This window comes from Simochromis diagramma, unplaced genomic scaffold (genome assembly GCF_900408965.1).
Source record: "Simochromis diagramma unplaced genomic scaffold, fSimDia1.1 OVJJ01000419.1, whole genome shotgun sequence".
Lineage (NCBI taxonomy): Eukaryota > Metazoa > Chordata > Actinopteri > Cichliformes > Cichlidae > Simochromis > Simochromis diagramma.
In genome coordinates this window covers 3,792,410-3,814,888 of record NW_024387244.1, presented here as the reverse complement: position 1 = coordinate 3,814,888, position 22,479 = coordinate 3,792,410, and the positions used below count along the sequence as shown (strand labels likewise).

General features: G+C 42.6%; 1 protein-coding gene across 1 annotated transcript in view; it reads left to right on the top strand.

Moving 5' to 3' along the window:
• The window catches only part of agbl4 (AGBL carboxypeptidase 4), a 332,443-nt gene extending 310,010 nt beyond the window's left edge, over nt 1–22,433 (top strand). Inside the window, exons 10-13 of the mRNA XM_040052989.1 lie at nt 4,374–4,526; nt 8,981–9,143; nt 21,724–21,817; nt 21,951–22,433. Of these exons, the coding sequence (XP_039908923.1) occupies nt 4,374–4,526; nt 8,981–9,143; nt 21,724–21,817; nt 21,951–22,038 (498 nt within the window). The 3' untranslated portion in view covers nt 22,039–22,433. The remainder of the gene's footprint in view (nt 1–4,373; nt 4,527–8,980; nt 9,144–21,723; nt 21,818–21,950) is intronic.
• The last annotated feature ends 46 nt before the right edge of the window (nt 22,434–22,479 follow it).

Genomic DNA, 22,479 nt, shown 5'->3' with positions numbered 1-22,479 from the left:
CCTCCACACAGGTGTTATACTGGATAATTAATGTGGGATAAAATGCATTATACTAGTAGACTTAACTTTTTTTCTCCTGAACAAGCAGCAGTTCCCCTTCTCCCCAAAAGGTATGCTGCTGATGCCAAGAGCTTTATTCAGGAGCTTGTAATCCTGCTTCAATCAGCTCCTTTTTCCTTTCCGTGTAAAGATAAGCCCAGCATTTACGGCCCTCATCGCACCCCCGCACCCTGCTCTAATTAATATGCAGCAGATAAGTACTTGTCTGACAAAATTCATTCATTTGACCTTCTAGGTTTTACACTAAACTGTTTTCCGCCACTGCAAGTTCACCGCAAGTTGAGAGTTCCCTGGAGTTTCTGCGGCTTTTGTTTCTCTCTGAGAGGTTTCATTTGGACACTCGCTCACTCTCTGTTTCTCTCTCTCGCACTCTCAAATTGTCTTCTGACTTTCTTTCAGCAGTCTCTGTTTCTTAATTGCCCCTAATTGCTTAATTACAATTTCAAATGAACAATTTTGGAGGTCAGAGCGGGTTGTTAATTGAAGCATCAATCACACTGGTGGGGCCTTCAGAACCGTCTCAGTTTGATTGGCAGGGCATTAGCTGAACATTGTATTAAGCATGGACATGACATTGTGGGGGTGCCATGGCTGTTACTGCCTCTTTTTTAGTGTCCTTCACAATATAGTGCGAAGGAGACCTTTGTAGCATGTGGCAACCATGTGGGTTTAGATTAGAGCATTGAAATGATAGAACTGAAGGTGATAGATCAATAGACAAGATAACTAACTCCCCCTGCTAACTAACAAACAGAAAGACAGACAAACAGAACCGATTACAGCTTCCTTCCTTTTGGGGAGAATAATATGTACACTATAAATCTAAGGAAAACAACGGCATGAAGGTATAATACAAAAATATGTGTGGGATCATATGCCTGACAGGTGTGTTCACCTGTCACAGAATGAAGAGTTATTACACAGCTTTATAGCGCTTATAGATTTATCAGGATTATCTGGTTGTCTCACTTTGTGAACATGAATATGTGAGTCAGGTAACTCAACTTCTCTCTTTACAGTGTTCCTGAAGCTCAGCTTTTTCTTCCATGAGTCTGTGGGCTCGCTTTCAGTCTCCAGAATAAATTGGCAAAAGGAATCTAGAAAAGGCAGTCAGTATACTTTGTGTACTTTGGGGCATGGTTTGGTTTTTGCTCCAAAATTATGTTGCTGCAGATTAATAATCTCTACATGCATTACGTTATGTTGTTGAGGTCATGGGGGGAAAGGAGCCATCGCAGCTAGAGTGAGCCAATTCATCGCAAGGTTAACACACAGAAACGGACATCAATCCACACCCATGTCGATGTTTATACAGCCAGCTGTCTTCAGATAAACTAACGTGTATGTGTTTGGGGTTTGGGAAGAGGCAGGATAACAATAACCCAACAACATTTAAGATGAATTCTTAGTTGATAAGATATTATTTTGTCTTCTGGCCTCAAGAGACATTGCCTAGAGTCAGCTGGCAGGCTGTTCACAGTGTTATTTATAATAGTTTTTGCATTTCTACATACATTTGATTAAAGTGTACACACCTAAGGCTCACTGTTATTCCACACAGCCATGTAACACCCGTTTAACCTCTAATCTGCACCCAATCTACCATTTACCTGCTTGCCCGCCCTCCTCCAATCTAGCCGTTTCTACCTTCTCCTCCTCTTATTCCTCTCACTCCTCCCCCTCCACATATGGGGAGAGCCAGGAGATTATTAGGCTGGTTTCCCCGGCTTTGCCTGGCACACCTTGAGCTTCCTTTCCTGCTCTCTCCCTTTCTGTACTTTCTCCATCTTCCTCCTGATTTGCTTTTGAATTCTTTGCCCTCGCTCTTTTATTTTTACCTTTTATTTTACTTTAAACATACATATTTATGTACATATACTTAATACACGTCTTCCTCCGCCTCCCTCCCACCACCACCACCGCTGCTCAGTTGGCTGCATTTACCTTCGTTCCCTCTTGCTCTTTTTTTTGTTTGTTTTGTTTTTCTCTTGTTTCTCCCTTCCTCTCCCCACGCTCCCCCTACCCCACCCAACCCTACCCTCTCCTGCTGCTGTTCCTCTCCTCTGGGGCTCCATCCATCAGGTTGTCGGGGGCTGCTAGCGGCCGACTCCCAGCCACCATATTTCACCGCCAGCCAGCCAAGCAGCTGACAGCACAGCCACCGCCAGGAAATTGCTTTGGCTGTGAGCGGAATTTCAAACACAGGCACACTGCGTCGCTTGGGCCGCCCAAGCACTGCTTCCCTCTCTCTCTCTCTAGTCTCTCTCCTGCCAATCTCCCTACACACATCTCTATGTCTCTCTCTATCTCTTTCTGTCTTTCTCTCATTTTCGCCCTCTCTCTGTTCATCTTTATATACTTATTCTCTCCTTTTCTCTCTCTTTCCACCCCCATCTCTGTGCTTTTCTGTTTTCCCATCGCTGCCCGACTGTCTCTCCACACACTCACACATACGCACAGCCATGCATTGTTTTCCTTATATGCCTTTTGTCCATCTTTGCTGTTCCCTTCTCCTTTTGGGTTTTCCTACCTCCATCCTTCCCTTCTTCGACCCCTCATTCACTCCATACCCTCTTCTCTCCTTTTCCATCCTCTCATTCTTCCATCCCTCCTCCTCTTTACGACCCACAGGGGAACAAGGTGTGGTAGGGAATCGTTAATGAGCCGAGTGGGAAGGAGGGAGGGGAAGAGATAAAGAAGGAAAAGAAGCAGAATGAAAGGATAAAAGTAGGAAAAGGGGAACAATGTGATAAGATAGAGGAGGGATGGCGCTGGCGGGTGTTGCTCTGGAGTTAAGGGTCTGGAGGTGTGTGTGTGGGGGTGGGGGGGGTTGTGTGAGGGCTTGTGTGCTTGCCCTTGTCAGAACCAGTGTAAGACTGCTGAAGTGAGAAGGTTTTAGCCAAGTGAGGTCATATTTGCCAGTCCTCTCACCACACCTTGTTTCGCTTTAGGATTCCAGTTCAGGAATTATAATCTCAGTGTGAGATAAAAGCAGGTCTGTGTTTATTTTGAATTGTATATAGTTAAATTACGCAGCATGTTGTCATTTATTGAGAGAAATGCAAAAACCAGATAAACCGCTACTGCCAGATAATACTATAAATACTACCATCCACATTTTGAGTGATGCTTTGGCAATTAGTGTGTACTAGTGTGTCTTAATAACTTGAAATGGCACAAGAAAGAAAATCTGCAAGTCAGTCACAGCTGTAGAAAACAAAGGTTTGAATGTGGAAAGAAGAAAAAATCGAATACTTTTACAATAATTATATACTTTAATGTTTCCAGGAGCCATCTAACTATTGTTCTCAGTTTGTAGACAATCACACCCATTAGCAGTGCTTTCAGAAATAGAGTGAATTTACTCTTTGTGTCACACTCAATTATTTTTCTGTGTGAACTTCATGTTGTCACGTGTTTTAATTAAACGCCATTTGAATTAGTGTGACTGCACTTCTTTAAATTGGCTGTTCTGATCTGCACTCTGATTGTTGACTCAAAAAAAATCAAATCTTGTGACGTTGCACATAATTATGTTAAATCTTTCAAACTGGAATGTTGTGATTCTCACAGCTGGTAGGTAGTGTCGGTGTTTGTGGGAGGCATCTGGAGTAATATTCATGTATGATGATGGTCCTGCATCTTGTCATATTATAGCAAAGGTTGTAGCTGGAGGTCAGAAAAATATGTCATTTATTTGTATCATAAGATAAAAGTCTCTCTCTCTCTAACTCTGTGTGTGTGTGTGTGTGTGTGTGTGTGTGTGTGTGTGTGTGTGTGTGTGTGTGTGTGTGTGTGTGTGTGTGTAGACTGAGTGATAGCAGAGTCAAGCTGGAGAAACAGATCTTATCAAATCCATTTTACACAGAGTGTACTAGAGAGAAAAGACATTACACTCTCAATATGAAGTCGGTATTAACCTGATAAATACATTTGGTGTGCGTGATGAATCTGCGACGTCCACCTGAGCGTGTGTATTTTCACGATATTGCTCTTGGCTCACCCGACCATGTACGTACTGAAACCGTGCCCTTCAGAAGGACAGCCTGATGGAAGTTATGTGTGGGTGGTTGGCTCCTTTTAGGTATCAGCGTATTTTCGGTGTCTGGAGGGTTTTGTTGTCATCCCATGGGTGAAAGCCTCTCTCCGGCGAAGTATCCCCAGAGCCGAGAGAGGACTTTCCTTACTCCCAGTGGAGAATCTCTGATGTGGAGTGTTGCTCACTGACAAAAAAGTATCCCGGCTAACCTGATGTTTTTTATCATCTGTCTGTTTCCCTGTCCCTCTGTTCTCTTTCTCTTTTCCTCCATCAGAGAGTCAGTTTGGAGTTCTACATTGATGTTCATGCCCACTCCACTATGCTGAACGGCTTTATGTATGGCAACGTGTTTGAGGACGAGGAGCGCGTCCAGAGACAGGCTGTCTTCCCCCGACTGCTGTGCCAAAACGCGCCAGACTTCTCCTTTGTAAGTGATACAGACAGACAAGTGGGCTCGGGACCAAAATTACACCAGCTTCGGCCTTCGGGTTAGCTTGAAATGAGAACATGAAATAGTCATATCTCAGCAAATTCTGGCAATGCTGTGTTCACCGAGGCACTTAATTGCCAACTGCTGCAACCTTAGTGGCAGTCAGTTGAGAACTTACGTAGCTTGCAATGGGTACCTTTCCGTTTTTACTGCATGCCTTTGAGGTAAGATGTTGATTTTAAATAAAAGCACCTGCTTGGTTTTAGGTGAGAGGAAAACACAGACTACACACATATTAATTAAGAGTGTGCTTTGTGCCCAGCAGTCACGAGCAAAAATATGAAAATATCCTCTGTATTTTTGCCTGCGTAGAGGATTTACTGGCAGGGGAAATCCACAAGAATTGCAGTAATTTTTTTAAATGTTGTGTTATACGAGGTTTCAGTGCCTCAAGCAAAACAGACTTTCGTTTTAATCAGAAACGGTCAGAAATCTATTTAGATTTCAGTCAAATGGGATAATGCAAATTTGCTGCCTTTACTGAACGGAGACTGATCGTACTCAGACCCACTCTGAGCATAGATCGTACAAATGCATGCATTCCAGAAACGATTTTCATCTTGTCCAAGGATTAGAGGAAGGGTGAAGGGAAGGGGAGCAAAAAGAGGGAACGCTGAAGCATAAGGATTATGAGAACAACAGCTGGAATGCTTTTTTGCATAGCGTTCGGGTTTGCTGGAGTCCTAAAGAAGTAAAATCTAAAAAGGATTCTCAATTGTGTAAAAATGCATATACTCATAATGGTGAATGTGCATTTATGTTGTATCCAAGCACAGAAAACAAGCAGAAGGTCATGACGAAGCACAGGACTGTAAGTAGGCCAGGAGACTCTGTGTGAGTGACGCAGGTGTTCTGCTAAAGCGCCCTCCTAGGTGGCTAAAACTGAGTTTATTTTGGACGGGAAGGATTGTGCAAACCGAAGGGGGTGAGGAGGAGAAACAAAGGACAACAGCAAAAAAGAACAGAAGGGCACGTGGGTGGAAATATTCACTCAGTGACTGTGACGCTCCTCCACCCTGCTACACGTGCAGAACCTTATAACACCTTTTCATACAGATACATTATCCGCCAAGCTGGTTCGTCTCAGCCCCGGGTCCCTTCCACTGACCTTCGTTCTCTCGGTGACAGTGACATTTCATAGCAGATCCACTTACACACATCATAAAGAATAACCTTTATTGCCCATTGACACATAGGGAAGCCAGACAGGCAGATGTTCAGCCACACACGTATGGAAATGTCACTTATTGTCAGCGTCTATACTCTATGCCGCATTACGAAGGACAAGTACGACGCTATTTCTGGAGAACTTCTCTCGTTTCTCTGTATTGCTTGTGTGACAGCTGGCCCAGGGGTCATCTCCCTCACTGTGCTTTTGTCCCTGTGCCCATTCAGCACTACCTAAAACCCAGTGCAGCAGCAGCAGCAGCACAACACAATCATGGCAAACTCCCACTGGTGGCAGCCAAGTCTGCATTTCAGCAAGGCAACTCTCAGTGCACCAGAGTGGAGTGACAGTGAATGGAAACTTTTTTTTCTATGCACTCCTCCCAAGACGGCATCATAGCCGTGTAGTATAGCTGACAAGCTCAGAACTAAAAATAAATGTAATTTTTCCCCCTGCTTTAGCCATTTACAGCCAATCTTTGAAATGACATTGTACAAAACTACTTCAAAGAACTTCCGAGGCACAAACACGTTTTCACTGAAGAGACTAATCACAGCAGCTTTTTAAAAAAAATTCTTTCATTGGTTACTTTAGAGTAGATATGACTCAATCAAGATCTATATCTATGTAAGAAGTGGACTAACCCAACTTCTGTTCTACAAGGACATACCGCATTCACTAAGTAAAGAAATCACTAATAATAAAAGTAGTGATATCAGTGGGACCTCCACTAGCTGGAATGGTATCCAGTATAAAAATCTGACAAATCAGACATCTACCCACTGTGGCGACCCCTTGTAGCAAGGGAGCAGCTGAAAGTAGGAATATCATTGTCCAGTAGACACGTTCCTTTGGATGTTTGGATAGCTGAATGAATAACAGAATGCCAGCCTGAAAGTGATCCACCCATCATCTCACATTTGCGGAACTGCGACCTGGCCAGCCAATGGAGGCGTTGGCCCAAATGGTGGCACGCGGAGGGAGCAGGCGGCAGTGTTTCGGCCCGAGTGCCGGATGCAGCTAATACAAAATCTGGCAGCTCGGCTCGGGTCCTGGTCGATACCGTCACAGCCGCCCCCACTGACGTCCCTCGACTTCATGAGAGTAGCTGATGTCCGGTTTGCTCCGTGCTGACTCCTAGGGTGAGGCCAGCCAGGACACAGCCTACCTCCACACCCGTACCCACTCTGCAGGTGGGAGCAGCTGGTGCCAGAATTCCCCCCCCAACCCCTCCCGGAAATTATGCCCCTGTCGTGCTCAGCCACCTGCTCTGCCGGAGCTGGGGGTCGTGGCGCCGGAGGGGCATGCTCTGTCTGAGACGGCGGACAGCGAGCCAGGGATTCTGCACAGCTGGAGACAGGGGAAAGTGCGGAAGGGACCTGCCCTGGCCGAGTCGAGGGTCTGCGCACCAGCTGGACCTGCCTCGCTTCCACCAGAGGCCAACGCCGGCTGCCTGCCAAGTCGCCTGTAAGCCTTGGCTCACGTCTGCATCTGCTGCACCACCACCGCCACGCGGTCAGCCTGCAGACCAGCTCCGTTGCCTCCGCTGGAAACGCGGTCGGCACCCGGGTCTAACACATCCCTGCCGCTAGACCATGGGCCGAAGATGCCGACAGTCGTGGCTGATTCCCTCTCCTACTCGCGGAGGGGGAAGTAGGTTCGGCCGGATGGCTCCCCGGCCTCAGTCGGGTGATGGGGGTATGTGGCGGGGCGTGGTCTGTGGCGCCGCTGCGGTGAGGCTGACACCGACTAAAGCGGCATCAGCAATTACACCTCACCTGCATTGAAGAAGAATGAACTAGCTCCTGTTGTTGGTGGTGGTGTTTGTATGGGGCTGACAGCTGAAAAGCAGCAGCCGTGAGTTGTAGAGACATCAACCGGGAAATAAAGTGTTTGAAAGTGCGAATATGTGGTTGGGTCTGTCATGGGTTTGTTACAACCATTTAACCACTTCACATGATTTTTGATTTTCATTTATGGAAGGCTAACCTAAGGTGTTAATTAGTAATACTTTTTATGTAGCCGGAAAAGTTGCAATGTGCCACAGTTCAGGCTGTTTGCGCCGAATGTCCTCCCTCAGACTTCTGTTAGTATTATTAACACTCTGTAGGAGATTTAATGCGCACAGTCTTGTGACTGTTGGAAAACAAAGCACACTCCTCTGCTCCTGACCTGATGCCCTGCCTTGTTTTTGCACTCTTCAGCATTGAGCTGCTGAAATCAGTTTTAACTGGAAACCAGCTTTCACCATCAGAGATGATCTTCGACATGAAGGTGTCATGGTCCTGGGTCTATTTTCGGGTTTTTGGACTTTCCAGTTTAGTTTATATCAGTATTACGAGATTCCAGGTGTGCTTAGTGTTTGTGTTACTTCTTGTATTTGTTCCTGTTATTGAATTTAGTCTTGTTCTTTGTGCTTTGCTTTTAGTTTTGCTTCCTGTGTCTTGTTCTCCCCAGCTCTTCCACTCCCATAATCCCTCTTCTGTGTAAATATAGTTCCCGTCTTCCCCTTTGTCTTTGTCAGAGTGTCACTTCACTTTCTTCTCATGTATTCCAGCTCCTGGACACTAGATTTACTTCTCACTTGAGGTTTGCTCTTGTACCCCATTTAGTATTTTCACCACCACTTTAATAAACGGCTTGATTTTAGTTAAACACACTCTGCCTCTTCGTGTCTGCAAGAGAAGTTTGCATTCATGTTTTGTGCACATTTAGGAACTGAGGTGAAATTTAAGATGTAGAAATAGTTAACTTGCAAGCACGTGCTTTCTACATAAAGCAGACTTGGTAAAACGTTAGTGTTTATTTTCTGATTCATTAAAGGTTTGGGGTGTGCGATTCTTCAACAGAATGTAAGGAATTAACTGTGATGAAGTTATGCCAGAGATGTCAGATATGTTTTGTGCTGCAGAGCTATCTACTGAATTACGTTAACCAGCTAGCTTCATCTCATCTTCTCATCTCATACCACTTTGAGATAATGTTGAGATAGTAAATCACTAACATCCAGTTTGTCCTCGCTCCAAGAGAGGAAGAATTGGGTTTTCTGGGACTTTGGGAAACATTTTGTAGTAGAATTCTGTAGTTTTTATACTATTTGTTGCATTGCAGACTTAATGCAACAAATGCTATAACATTCTCCAGACTCCAGCATCTCTGCCGACATAAAGACTTGAATCTAAACCTTTAATGTATCTCAGTTTTTTTCCATCTGTTTCTCTAGTCCAACACTTCCTTTAACCGTGACGTGGTGAAGGCCGGTACCGGTAGGCGTTTCCTTGGCGGTCTTCTCGACGACACGTCCTACTGCTACACTCTCGAGGTGTCCTTCTACAGCTACATGACAGCTGGTAGCACTGCTCCTGTTCCCTACACTGAGGAGACCTGTATCCTTCACTGTGTGTGATCTCTCCATCTTTAAAGTGAAGAGACCAGCAGTAATGTTCTCTCTTCATTTCTCCTCTCTCCTCTTCCAAAACACACCAAACAAGCACTGTTTCCGCAGCAACAATCTCCCACTGAAATCAAGCTGATCTTGTAATCACTGGAGTCATTATTTTAATGTTTGTGTTTTGAGCGTTACCGCATGTGTGTGTGTGTGTGTGTGTGTGTGTGTGTCAGGTCATGTGTACTCACTAGAAAAGCATGTTGATCTTTTGTTGCCTCTTGTTGCGACAGATGTGCAGTGACAGAATAGGGATGTGATAGCTGTGTCTATTGATTTCATTTACAAAAAAGAGAGAGGAGAAAAAGGGGCTTGTGTTGGCATATTTAGCGCTGCGCTTGTGTGTGCGCAGACGGAGCGACGGTTGCTGTAAAACAGCGAAACAAACGGGATCTCTGTCGGCTACAATCATGAGCGCAGCCTTACATTTATCACGGAGACTGAAGGTCACAGGTGTCTTAATGGAGGCGGACGGGAGGAAGTTTTCCTTCGGCTGACCTTCTCAGGGCTGAAGAGCTCCTGAAAGCTGGCCGATGGGGGTTTGATCTTACCGATAGAGTGAGTGAGAAGAGGGAGAAAGAGAGATTTAGAGAGTGAGATAAGGACCCTACATATGAAAAGTATGTGCTCCCCTACACATACTCCACAGGCGAAGGGGTGGGTGGATATAGATGCAGCCCTAGTGCCCTCTAGTGCCAATAACTAGCAAAATCTGCCTCGCCAAAAGAAGAGGCAAGTCACGATTCATTAACACATGGAAAGTTAGATATAGGAAGATCAGTTTTACATATGCATCACTACTAGTCTTTATGGTAATGTTGTTTTTTGGTTTTTAAGTGACAGACGAGAGGCTGAATAAAAACAAGTCTTCTCTTCCTGCTTATAGAGGCTAAAAAATGCATATTGTGTGTGTGTTTTCCACAAAGGTTTATGACTTTAATGCTTTTGATAGAAACATCTCAGCTCGTTGCATTGCACACATGGAAGAACCAGCACGTGTACGCACATAGAGCAGCCACAGAAAAAAATATGGTAATACACGGAAGAGACAAGTGTCTGGCTGTTATGCTAAACAAAATGCACATAACAAATTCCACTCTGTGTTTTCGTTTGAGGTGGCGGCGGCGCTGGGTTCAGAGCCTGTTCTGTTTGTGTGTGTCTGTGTGCATTTATTCTGAAGGTCAATTTATGAGAGAACCCACGTCTGTTGGGAGGACTTTTTTCTTTGTTTTCCAAATGTGTGTGTGTGTGTGTGATGTAGGTTGTGAAAAGTGAGGGTTCCAAAGAGGAGGAGCTCCACAGGGTGGGTACGCAGTACAGGGACCTGGTGTAGAGTGGAGATTGAGGTCAGGCAGGTTGAAGAAACCGACCATGTAAGTTTTTATGCCCCAGCAGTCAGCTCGATGGAGCGTGCAAATCATCAACAGAGACCTTTAGCATCTGCCCCCCCACCCACCCACCACTCCTCCCCTTTCTTGTTTCTCACCTGACACAAACACACACACACACATGCACAATCCACTAAACTAATACATGACAAATAAATAATAACCTAGGCCCCTAACTCCTACCACCTTCCAAAAATGCTGCCCTCGCCCTTTCATTTTTCCTGACTCTCCTCCACTGCTGTGACTTGTAGCCACCAAAATTGAAATCTTAACCTTTCACACAGCCGAGGCTTTTGTCACAGTTTGAAGGTGCTCAGAAAACAGCGTAATTCAATGTGTGTGTCTGTCTGAGTTTGTTTTTTGATTCCTCCTCTCCTTTCGTGCGTCTCCTCTATTCTGTCCTTTCCTCTCATCTCATCACCCAGAACATAACAGCTCATTATATCATCTAGTCAAGCTGAGAATCCTCTTCTCTGAAACAGCAGGGACAACCTCTATTGTGTGTCTGTCTTCTCTTTGTCCTCTAATCATTTAACACCTGTGAGCCGGTTTCCATGTGTGCATGCTCATACCTCCTCTAGCACCTATATTTTCTTTATGCTTGCATGCTCTTCTTGCAGCCACTTCCATCAAAGTAAATACCACACAGCAAACTCACAGTAAAAATATTTTAGCCTTGTTTGTTGTCTGCACTTTCTTCTTTCTTTTTTAAAAAAAGTAAAACTGCATTTTTTGCAGTTTTTTTGAGGGACCTTCCGGTTCACACCGTGGAAGTTCAGCTGGAAGGGAAAGGGGATGAAGGTTGAGATAAACTGGGATCTTGTTCAAAACTCTGCGTGATGCTTTCTGTTGTGGGTTTGTGTGCGTGTGTAACATAGCCAGTGTGTTTTTCTTTTTGTGTAAGCTTTGGGAGCCTACTTACCTTGTGTGTGCGTGTGTTCTTTTTCCTGTTTTATCTGAGCAACAGTGATCTCTTTGACTTTGAAGAACTAGTTCAAAATTTCTAAAGCCATTAAGAATTTGCTTCCCTGGAAGATTTTGCACTTGTTTTTCCTGTTTTGAAGGGAGCGTCGTTGCTTCTTCTGTCATAATAGAGTCAGGGTTTTTTTTTTTAATTGTTGTTGTTGTTTTTTAAAGGAGCAATGCACTTTTCTTTTGTGTTCTCTTTCTGCAAGTTTTTTTTCCTTCAGTGGAGAGATATATACAAAGAAAATGGCATTCTTCTCATCAAAGGTGGTCACTCCTGATTTAATCAAGCAACAATGTTTGGGTCTTTATTCACAGCAGTAGGTTAGATGCACTGATACAGCATGGATGGATTGACAGCCAAGACAGCTGGCTTTGACTGGCAATAAAGCTACATATCTGCACACTCTCAAACACATGTGCATACGCACATAGACAAATAGGTGCTCCTCTTTATCTTCATGCGTATGTGATGTCTGTCTGCCAAAGCAACAGCACTCGACAGGCACCTCACCATAACAGTGGGACTCCATGAATACCAGAGCTGCCAATGGAACACAGTATGCATCAGTGAACCTGACACCCAATGGACAGGCTGTGACAAGTATGCAAATGATATAGCTTGGAGGCAAATATGCTTCACTACCACACATCATCCACATCACATCACACAGATACGCGCAAATGGATAGGTGCTCACATATGCAAGCCAGCGCACATAGACACCCGCATCTACACACACAGTTGATTGCACAAATCTGGTTGCCATGCTCAGATGAACAGGTGTCCTCATATGAGTACTCACAAAGATGCACAAACACATATGTACATCACCGGTGGTGTTTTTCTTTTTTCTTTTACATATGTTGATAAGGCTGGAAAACCTAAGAAAGTTTGCAGATATTATTCGCTCTAGAAAATGCAACATTTCTGCTTTAAAAAAAGTGGTGCTGCAAATGTGCAGTTGAAAACTTTTGAAGTACTAAAAGAAGTTCAATTTCAGTTCAGGTTCAAATACTGAGAGGAATCAAGAGCTTCAAAATACAGTGGAGCTGGAAAAGTCAGCTGACGTGCAGCTAAAGTGCTGGAGATAAAGGCACTGACATTAAATTTCAAATGTAAGAGCAACAGAAATCAGTCGAAATGAACTGAGAAGCCACAGAATCCACTGTTAACATGTGTTTGAAAATTTCTTAAGCCTTTGATTTAAGTCCTGAAAGTAAATAAGGAGAATGCTAAAGAAAGGAGACAGAGAATAATGGACTTGGCCATATATTTGTTTTGGAAAATAATTAAGTGTTTAACAAGGAGTGTCAAAAAACATGACCTTTTACTTTATTTAGTAGCCCAACACGCTGTCATCCCAAAACGTTGGCCACCCAACCCGTCGGAAACATTGGAAAACAATATCTAATACCAGGAGCGTCATTCTATTGAATTCCATCCACACTCCGGCGCGTATCATAGGGACCTTCTGGGTTACTATGAGATGCCTCAGGACGTGACAAATTGTCGGTATGTTACGCATTGGGAATGAGAGCGTTTAGCTTGTGCTCTGAAAGTTGCAGCTGAACTTTCCTCCACACTGACTAGAAGAAATCTTAGTCTTTTCCACTATTGAAAACATGAAGTGCTGAGTTTGGGTCAGAAGGTTAACATGACCAGTCCAAAGCCTTTTAAGCTTTAATTACTCTTGAACCATTCTGACCTTTTTTGTCTTCAATTCAATTCAATTTTATTTATATAGCGCCAAATCACAACAAAAGTCGCCTCAAGGCGCTTTATATTGTACAGGAGATACAGAGAAAAACCCAACAATCATATGACCCCCTATGAGCATGCACTTTGGCAACAGTGGGAAGAAAAAACTCCCTTTTAACAGGAAGAAACCTCCGGCAGAACCAGGCTCAGGGAGGGGCGGGGCCATCTGCTTGACAATTCACTGTTAGAATTCACAGGCCCAAACATAGCTACTACCACCACCGTCTTTCATACGATTCCTACGCTGGAATGCTGTGTTTTCCTTTCTCGTAACAAAATGCTTCTCATTTAAGCCACAAAGTTGTATTTTGGTTTCCACCCATCCACATATTGTTTAAGCAGTCTCTGAACTATTCACGTGACCTGTAGCAAGCTGCAAATGTCCTTTTTCACAGAATTGTGGCATCCACCTTTCAGCCCTCTCATACACACGATTGTTGTGTAGCGCTCTCCTAACGGTGGACCTATACACATGAACATCGACCAGTATGAAAGGCCCCTTTAAACACTTACAGATCACCCATAGTGACCTCACAGACCGCTACAGACCGTGTTCTTCGGGTGTTTTTTATGCACTGATCAGAATGTCTTGAATTTGCTCCATTTGTACAAAATCTATCCAGCTGTGGATTTGTGGTGTCCAAGCTATATAGATATGGTTCAGTGCTGAGTCGAGCAAAGTCTCATTTTTTTGCGCAGTGTTTCACTTCCATAAACCTGTGCTGTAAATGTCACAGCTGATTGTCAAACCTTTAAATGAAAACAATTGATTTTAATTTCAAATTGAAACTAATCACTAATCCACATACATCTCCACCCAACAGATAAATCATATTTTCCTCAATAAATAAATTGCCAAGTCCAGTATATTTTATCTCTTCTGTTCAGTCGGGCCCCTTTTTTATGTAGCTTTTGTGAGCACTTGTGTGAGCATCACTATATCTAGTTGTTTTTATTGTTTTTATTTTTATTTATTATCAGTTCTGTCATAAGATTGTACCACTATAAAAGCAAATACATAAAGGATTAATGACAGCAATAAGAAAGAACATAAAGACACACTTTGAGCTATAAACCACAGGTACCAGATGAGATATGTGTGGATATTTTTAGTCACATTTTGTTTTTATAGTACTTTTCTTTTATGAACTTTGAAAACAGAAGCAGTCTTTCTTAACTAACAAAAAAACTGAAAAAATGATAATAACTGGCTCATAGAAATAGCATCCATTATCTAATTTCAGCGATGATTCAAAAGATTTTGATATTAGTTAATACTTTGAGAAAACAGGAGCCTTTTTTCACACTCATTTCGTTACTCGGGCTTCGGCGCTTGTCTCCTTGGCAGTGTCAGGTCCTCCTGTCAGGGATTTAAATCAGCTCCTGTTTGTCCCTTTGGGTAACAGGACGTGAGGTCTTTCAGCCTACTGATTTGCTACTGGGGACAAAAATGTCCCTTTCTGTATTGCTGTTGTTGACTACCCTCCTGATTAGCATTGATAATTAGCTCTCTACGTGTCAGTGCAGTGACAGGACCTGTCAGTGGCCCGTATTGATGACTTGAATGTCCCCTTGCTTGTCTCCTCGTTAACTCCCGTCCAATCTCGACAGCATTCTCCGCGTGTCTTGTTCATTTTACCACTAGGGGCTTTGCTGTCTGCTCATCACCTTGTCTGTCTGTCTGGCAGGACCAGGCACGAGAGACATAGCAGTGAAAGCCGCTAAATGCGGTGCTGACAGCAAACAGCTGCAGTAAACAAGTCATGACGCTCCCCATCCCCTTTGTCTCATGCGTCCCATATCTCATCAGCGTCTTTGCCGGCATGCCCTTCAGCCATGACAGTGACCGCCTATTGATTAGACAAGACCGTTATGTGTACCAAGATGTTAAAGAATACACACACCTCAGCAACAGATCCTGACAGGCTGCACACACACTCGGACACCCTCTCTATGTCCTTCCCAATAATGGATAATGATTATCCAATGATAATGATAATGTTCTGCGCTCCAGTTAATGAGACAATATTAATAATATTTTGAGTATTAGTCCTTGTGTTATTCAACAGAGACTCCCTCAGAGTGCACCGAAGCAGCTAAAGCAGCTTTTCTAAATATTTCCACCACCATCCACCACTTTAATCCTTGCTACAGCCCGCCGACTGTTTCCTGGCTCGCACATGCATCACTTCCTGCTGGAGCAGCAGTCTCATTCCAGACCCTACGGTTTCCCCCGGCAAAGTGCCAGGCAACAGTCAGGGCATCCTCTCGGTCTCCGACCATTTACCCTGTGGAAGAAGTTCTCCTTCAGAGGCTGACCGTCCATCACAAAACCTCCTGTAATAGACCGTGAGTCGTGACAAGCCAAGCTGAGAGGCCATCTGTGCACGGTGGGGTCCGAGTGATATTTTTGTCGCCGAGCGTGCTTGGCCAGAGAGCTCAGGACTGGCACCAAGCTCTGCTGAGGAAAGAGAACTGAGGAAAACACCGAAAACTTTCCAGAGGTCAGAGGGAATACGCAGAGTGGGTTTTGCACTTGTTTATCAGTGTCTGTTTACATCTTTGACTAAGGGCGTGTTTGTGTGCAGATTAATAACTACATATTTACATATCTGCTATTCTTAGTCACAATATAAGATTGAAATATTAGTCTGCGGGTTTGCTGGTAAGCTCATAACTTTGGTCCAACCAAGAGAGTGTATATAGTAGCTGACATAGTCAGTGGGATGTCCACCTTTGCTCTGTGGTCTTACAGGCATCAGCATCTTGGTTTTTTGAATTTGGAAGATCAAGGGGTTGATTTGGCTGAGAAACCCATTACACTGCACAAATAAGTAGACACACACTGCTCTATCATTGGTCTAAATTATATCATCATTTACAAAATTAAAACAGCGCTATATTTCGATTAACTTAAAAGTAGAGACAAAGTACATAAACTCATCACAAAAGTGCTTACAGAAGCTGTAATCAAGCAGTTGGTAGGGCTGTTTTTCAACAGACTACACAATTGCTCTTCTTTTTTGCAGCTCCTTGCCGTTAGAAGTTTTTACATCTACATGATGAATTTATTCCAGATGGTTTCTTGGCTTTACCGAGGCCCAGTTTAAGATGAATAAGCATTATTTAAACTACAGGGTGGGCCATTTATATGGATACACCGTAATAACATGGGAATGGTTGGTGATATTAAAGTCCTGTTTGTGGCACATTAGTATATGTGAGGGGGCAAACTCCTCAAGACGGGTGGTGACCATGGTGGCCATTTAGAAGTCGGCCATCTTGGATACAACTTTTGTTTTTTCAATAGGAAGAGGGCCATGTGACACATCAAACTTATTGGTAATGTCACAAGAAAAACAATGGTGTGCTTGGTTTCAACGTAACTTTATTCTTTCATGAGTTATTTACAAGTTTCTGACCACTTATAAAATGTGTTCAATGTGCTGCCCATTGTGTTGGATTGTCAATGCAACCCTCTTCTCCCACTCTTCACACACTGATAGCAACACCGCAGGAGAAATGCCAGCACAGGCAACCAGTATCCGTAGTTTCAGGTGCCAACCATTCCCATGTTATTACGGTTTATCCATATAAATGGCCCACCCTGTATTAATCCTACAAAGGTAACCATGAAGGGTTATTACATCTCAAATGCTAAAATGTTTTAAACATTTTCTGCTCGATCATGTCCAATTTGCTTAAGATTTTTATCACAGAAGGTCTGGGTTAAATAATGGTTGCTGAGAAATTTTAACTTCGTATATGAAGTACTTTTTAGAGTCTGTCTTTTTTTAATGGTTGGTTAGCCCACGCCCAGCATGGTGAAATTTGAAGCCATGTTTGATCTTGAATATCTAGAAAACTATTAAAGATAAAAGCCTGAAATTTTGACCTTTCTCACCATCAAAACGAATCAGGATTTCTTATTTGGGACAGGTACAGGTACTGGCTAGGTAAAATATGAAAATAGTTCCAAAGTTCCATATTTGAGCACACACTAACAAAAACACTTCATATTGAAAAAGACAATTAGTGACAATTTCTTAATGGCATATAGTTGATTTCATAATAATGAAAATAAAAAAATGCAGAATTCTTTTGAATGTTAAATTCAGAGAAAAATGCTATTTTCATCCATATTTCATGCTGGATTGAGCAAACATGACAAGCTGTACAACAAAAACCTAAATGTCAATAAATAGTCTAATCTCAATACAACACTTTTCAGATGGTACTCTTAATTAAATATTTCATTTAGTTAAATATATTTATATTATTCATTTTCAAGACTAGCTCTACCTAGACTTAGTTGAGACCTACTGCCTTGGAGCAGGCATATAATTCAGGTCAAGTTTAAAATATACAATAATATTTTCAAAAAGATATATCTTGATAAGTCTGCTTATCCTCTTCAGGGTCGCGGTGGGGGTTACACCCTGGAGAGGTTGCCAGTCTGTTGCAGGGACACACTCAACCATTCGCACTCACTTTCACAATTATAGGCAATTTAGAGTTTCCAGTTAACCTGTCCCCACTAACTGCATGTCTTTGGACTGTGGGAGGAAGCCAGAGTACCCAGAGAGAACCCACGTAAACACAGAGAGAACATGCAAACTCCACACAGAAAGACCCCGGCCTGAAGGTGGAATTGAACTCAGGACAGGGTCTTTCTGTGAGGCAACAGTGCTAACCACCGTGCACCATGCTGCCTTATCTTGAAAACTATTTGATATATTACACATATATTTGCAGTAATTGTTATGTATGTCCAAACTTTGGATCATAGATTTTTTAAGGAAATCGGAGATGGTCGAGAAGAAGCCCCATGGTGATTTGAGATGTTAAGACCGAGAAGAGACTAAACTTTCAAAAGGAAAATTTGCCCTTTTTCTCAGATATGTGTTTCACCCCAGAATGAATCACAGATGAACTCTTAATTTGTGCCATCGTCATGTCAAAATGATACTCTCTTGATATTACTACAAACTGACAAGACAACATAACCTCTTTTGTCCATCTGTAGTTTCATTTCAACCTAATCAGTATCATCAGGTAGCAGCGCCGAGACAGACTGCCAGGCCCCTGCCCACACACATGCACACACACATTCACAGCAAGTCTGGCCTGATGCAGGACTCACAGACAAACAGCCAGATGGGGTATTAACATAGAGTGTGGAGTCGTGTGGAGAGTGTTGCCATGAGCCTGCCGGGTGAAGAATGAAGTCGTGTGCAAACTCCTCAACACTCACATCAATGCATCATCAAAGGCCAAGGTGACGGGCTCTTTCCGTATTTACAGGCCTAACTTACCAGGTATACTGCTGGGATTTTGTGTCTTTGTGTTGCTTGAAGTATGACAAACTATAAAGCCAGAAGGGTACACCAAGACAGCCTGTTCAAACCGTGGATGGATAGTTTACAAGTTAACAGCTTTGGCCAACTATTTGTCACTTTTATAACGATCATAATTTATGTGGCTTAAAAAGTTCGATGGGAAAAATAAAAATGACCAAATCATCCATCCCATTTTTCCCCCTCATCATGCTAAATCTCTTTCTTCTTTTTTTTTTTTTTTTGTATGCCAGTGGTTTCAATCACATAAATAGATAGTCTCGCAGATGACAGGTCATATCTGAGTATCTACAAGGTAATGACAAGGAAAAGTGACAGATTACGTCTCTGTGTTGTTCCATCATGCACGAGCCTTTTGAAGAATGGAGCTAGGTAGAAGTGAGTGCCACATGATAGGAAAAACCCTCATAAATATGTTTTGTTCCAAGTTCTGCATGGATGGATGTCTCGTAAGGATGAATATGTTTATATATAGTGTGACAGGGTGGCTAGATTGATAGGCAGCTGGCACTGATTTTGGTGTTTTTACAGTTCACTCCCTTCAGTGACTACATGAAATGTACGTCTGTTAGTAACATTGTTCTTATTTATCTGAATTTACTCTGTCCGCACTCTTGGTGATTGGGGACGTTGTCGGCATTCGGTCGTTCACTATTTCTCCATTATCTGAACCTGATTGACATCATTACTTGTCTTCCTAGCCTAATGATCACAGGCTTAGCAACAGCACACATGGACGCCTAGCTATCTTATAAAAGCAGTCGAGTTATTGATATTGTTCCTAATGTAGTGAGAGACAATTAAGCGAGGGAATGATGTGTGCAGTCACCTCTGAATTTAAATGAGGCTTCAGTGTATATGTAATTGCTTTTGTGTGAGTCATACCACCATCATGCGTTTGGCTGGGACAGTTTTGCAGTGTGTTGTAACCTGAGGACTAGATGCTTCTCACCAGTTATGTACTGTACCTCAGTGGGTGTGTTAGTGATGACAAATGGGATTCTAATCTAAAATTTGAATGCGCCGTGCAAGAATTAATTAAATCACAAAAATATCTAGGTCTTAAAATGTATCCAACCATCTTGTTTTTTGATGCATATCTGGGTCCAAGTTCTGGGAAGCGCACGGATGCCCAGACCTTGGTCTTCCTGACAACCTCGTTCAGCTCTTCTGGTGGACCACCAAGGCGAGCCCAACCAAGTCAATCCACATCACCTCTCGAGCTGCTCCTGGGTCTGCCCTGGGTCCTCCCCCTAAGTGGACATACCTGAAACACCTCACCTATTAGGTGTCCATGCCCAAATCAGCTCCTCACACCATCTCTAAGGGGAAGCTAATTACTTATTTATTCATTCTTTCTGTCCCTACCCGAAAGATAGGATAGCAAAGATAGGAAGTTGTTGACTGGTTGTGCAGTCTTGCAATTGTCCTCGAATGTCCTTGAAAGGTCATTACTTCAGCTTAAACTTGTTCTCAACGCAGACAAAACAAAACTCATGTTGTTTTCTAAATCAAGGAGACGAGCCCAAACAATCCCATCAGTAACCACTCTTGAAGGTAATAAAATAGAGTTGGTTCACACCTATAAATATCTGGGAATCTTAATTGATGACTTGCTTACCTTCAAACCACATGTAGAGAATCTTGTGAAAAACCTGAAGTTAAAATTGAGATTTTATTTTCAAAATAAGTTGTGTTTCTCTTTTAATACAAAGAAGCGGCTTGTTGCTGCAACATTCTTGCCTGTGCTGGATTATGGTGATATTCTATATATGAATGCTTCTGCTCAATGTCTTCGAATGGTTGATTCTGTGTATCGTGCTTCTCTGAGGTTCATCACTAACTGTAAATTTCAGACTCACCACTGTGAGTTATACTCTCAGGTAGGATGGCCTGCTTTGGTAAGTCGGAGGAACTGTCATTTATACAGTTTTATATATAAGGCGATACTTGGGTTGCTGCCTTCTTATCTATGTTCCCTGCTTGTAATGAAACATGCTGGTCGGTATTCTCTTCGTCCGCATGGCTACTTGTTGCTTTCTGTTCCATTTGCCCGAACTGAACTTGGTAAAAGAGCTTTTGTCCATTTAGCACCCTTGGCCTGGAACAAACTGCAGAAGGAAGGGAAAATGACTGAATTCATTTCATTAAGTGCTTTTAAATCTAAACTACGAATCCTTGAGGCCAAGTCCATAACATGTAACTGTTTCAATTAGATTGATTGTCATTTTAACTGACTTTTTTATTTTTGTTTGAATTTTATTGAATTTTATTTTTTATTTTATTTGTATTCTTTCACTTATTGTTGCATGTGTGTTGTTGCTGCCTGTGTTTGAGTAATTTCTGTAACTGTGAGACATCTGCTGCTGCCTATCTTGGCCAGGTCTCCCTTGAAAAAGAGGTTTTTAATCTCAATGGGATCTTCCTGGTTAAATAAAGGTTAATAAATAAATAAATAAATAAATAAATAAATAAATAAATAGCAGCTTCAGTGTTTGACGACCAGGACGAAAACCACTCTAATGGATCTGAGTCTCAATCACCCAGGCATAAACTTTCTCGGGGTGATTGGAAAGGTTTAGGTAACTGTGACCTCATAAAGCATGACCATGGCATTCATATGCCAAGGTTAACAGTGAAGTCTGGACAGAAATATGATTTATGCTTGACTTGTTCATAAAACATACAGTTGTATGTGGCGTGTGGAAGCTTCTGTTTGATGCTTTGCATGCATGTTGCAGTATCATAATGTTAAAATGACGTGAGAGAAAATCAAAATATAAAGCTTCAGACCATAAAATAAAAACAATCAGAACACAGTTGCTGTAATCATTCACTGAGCTGAGGGCAATGGCACAATTAGCTAATGATTCTTGTCAGTTTCATATTACATATACCCATTTGACCCATTTTATTCATAAAAATGAGGATATTTCCAGCTTTATGCCTCACTCCACACTTTCCTCTTGGTCATTTGCACCCTTCCTATAATGATTCATTGTTTCTAAGGCTCATTCAAAGGCACTTTGCTTTAACGCCATGTCCTCAGACATGAAGTTGGGCAGGAATGTGGCTCGAACCTTCCTGGATTACTACAAACTCAATAACTTCGTTAAGGACAACAGACCAACTCCTATTCAAAGGTAAAACTGTATGGCACTAGAATTAGATATTCATGAAAGCAAATCTATCTGTGACTATTGTCAAATCTACTTTTGTTTTTCCTCTTCTCTGAATTTCACGCTGTCACTGATGTTCGTCTGTTTTTGTCTCCAGTTCTGGGGTGATGTCCCAGACAGGCAATGGTGTTGGCAGAGTCACAGCAGACAGAGAGAAGGAGAAGAGCGAAAGTGTCGGGCACTAGACAGCCAGCCAGACGGACACAGGCTGAGCATGTATAAAATGCAGAGCACTGTGGCAGGAGAATCCTTCACACTTCATTGTGTTTATAAGCTCCACATCTCCCTGGCTATAAAGACTTATTTTCACAGATTTGTAACAGTGGGATGACTGGTACTTGTAGGACTAAACCCAGAAGAGGCTTCCTCCTGGGTTATAAAGCATGGACTGTTGAATACCAAGAGGAGACAGACTGGTTATTCATCTATGTTTCCATCCAAGGCCTTCATTTGGCAGCTCATTTTTTTGTTGAGAAGAAAAAAGTGCATGCGCTCCTGTTGTCCCCCCCCCCCCCTTTTTCCCCCCAATTTAAATTTTTATCTCTGATTGTATTATAATTAGTCATTAAACATTAAAGCAGTTAATTATTATTTGTACTTGTTGCTCTATTATAACAATAATATTG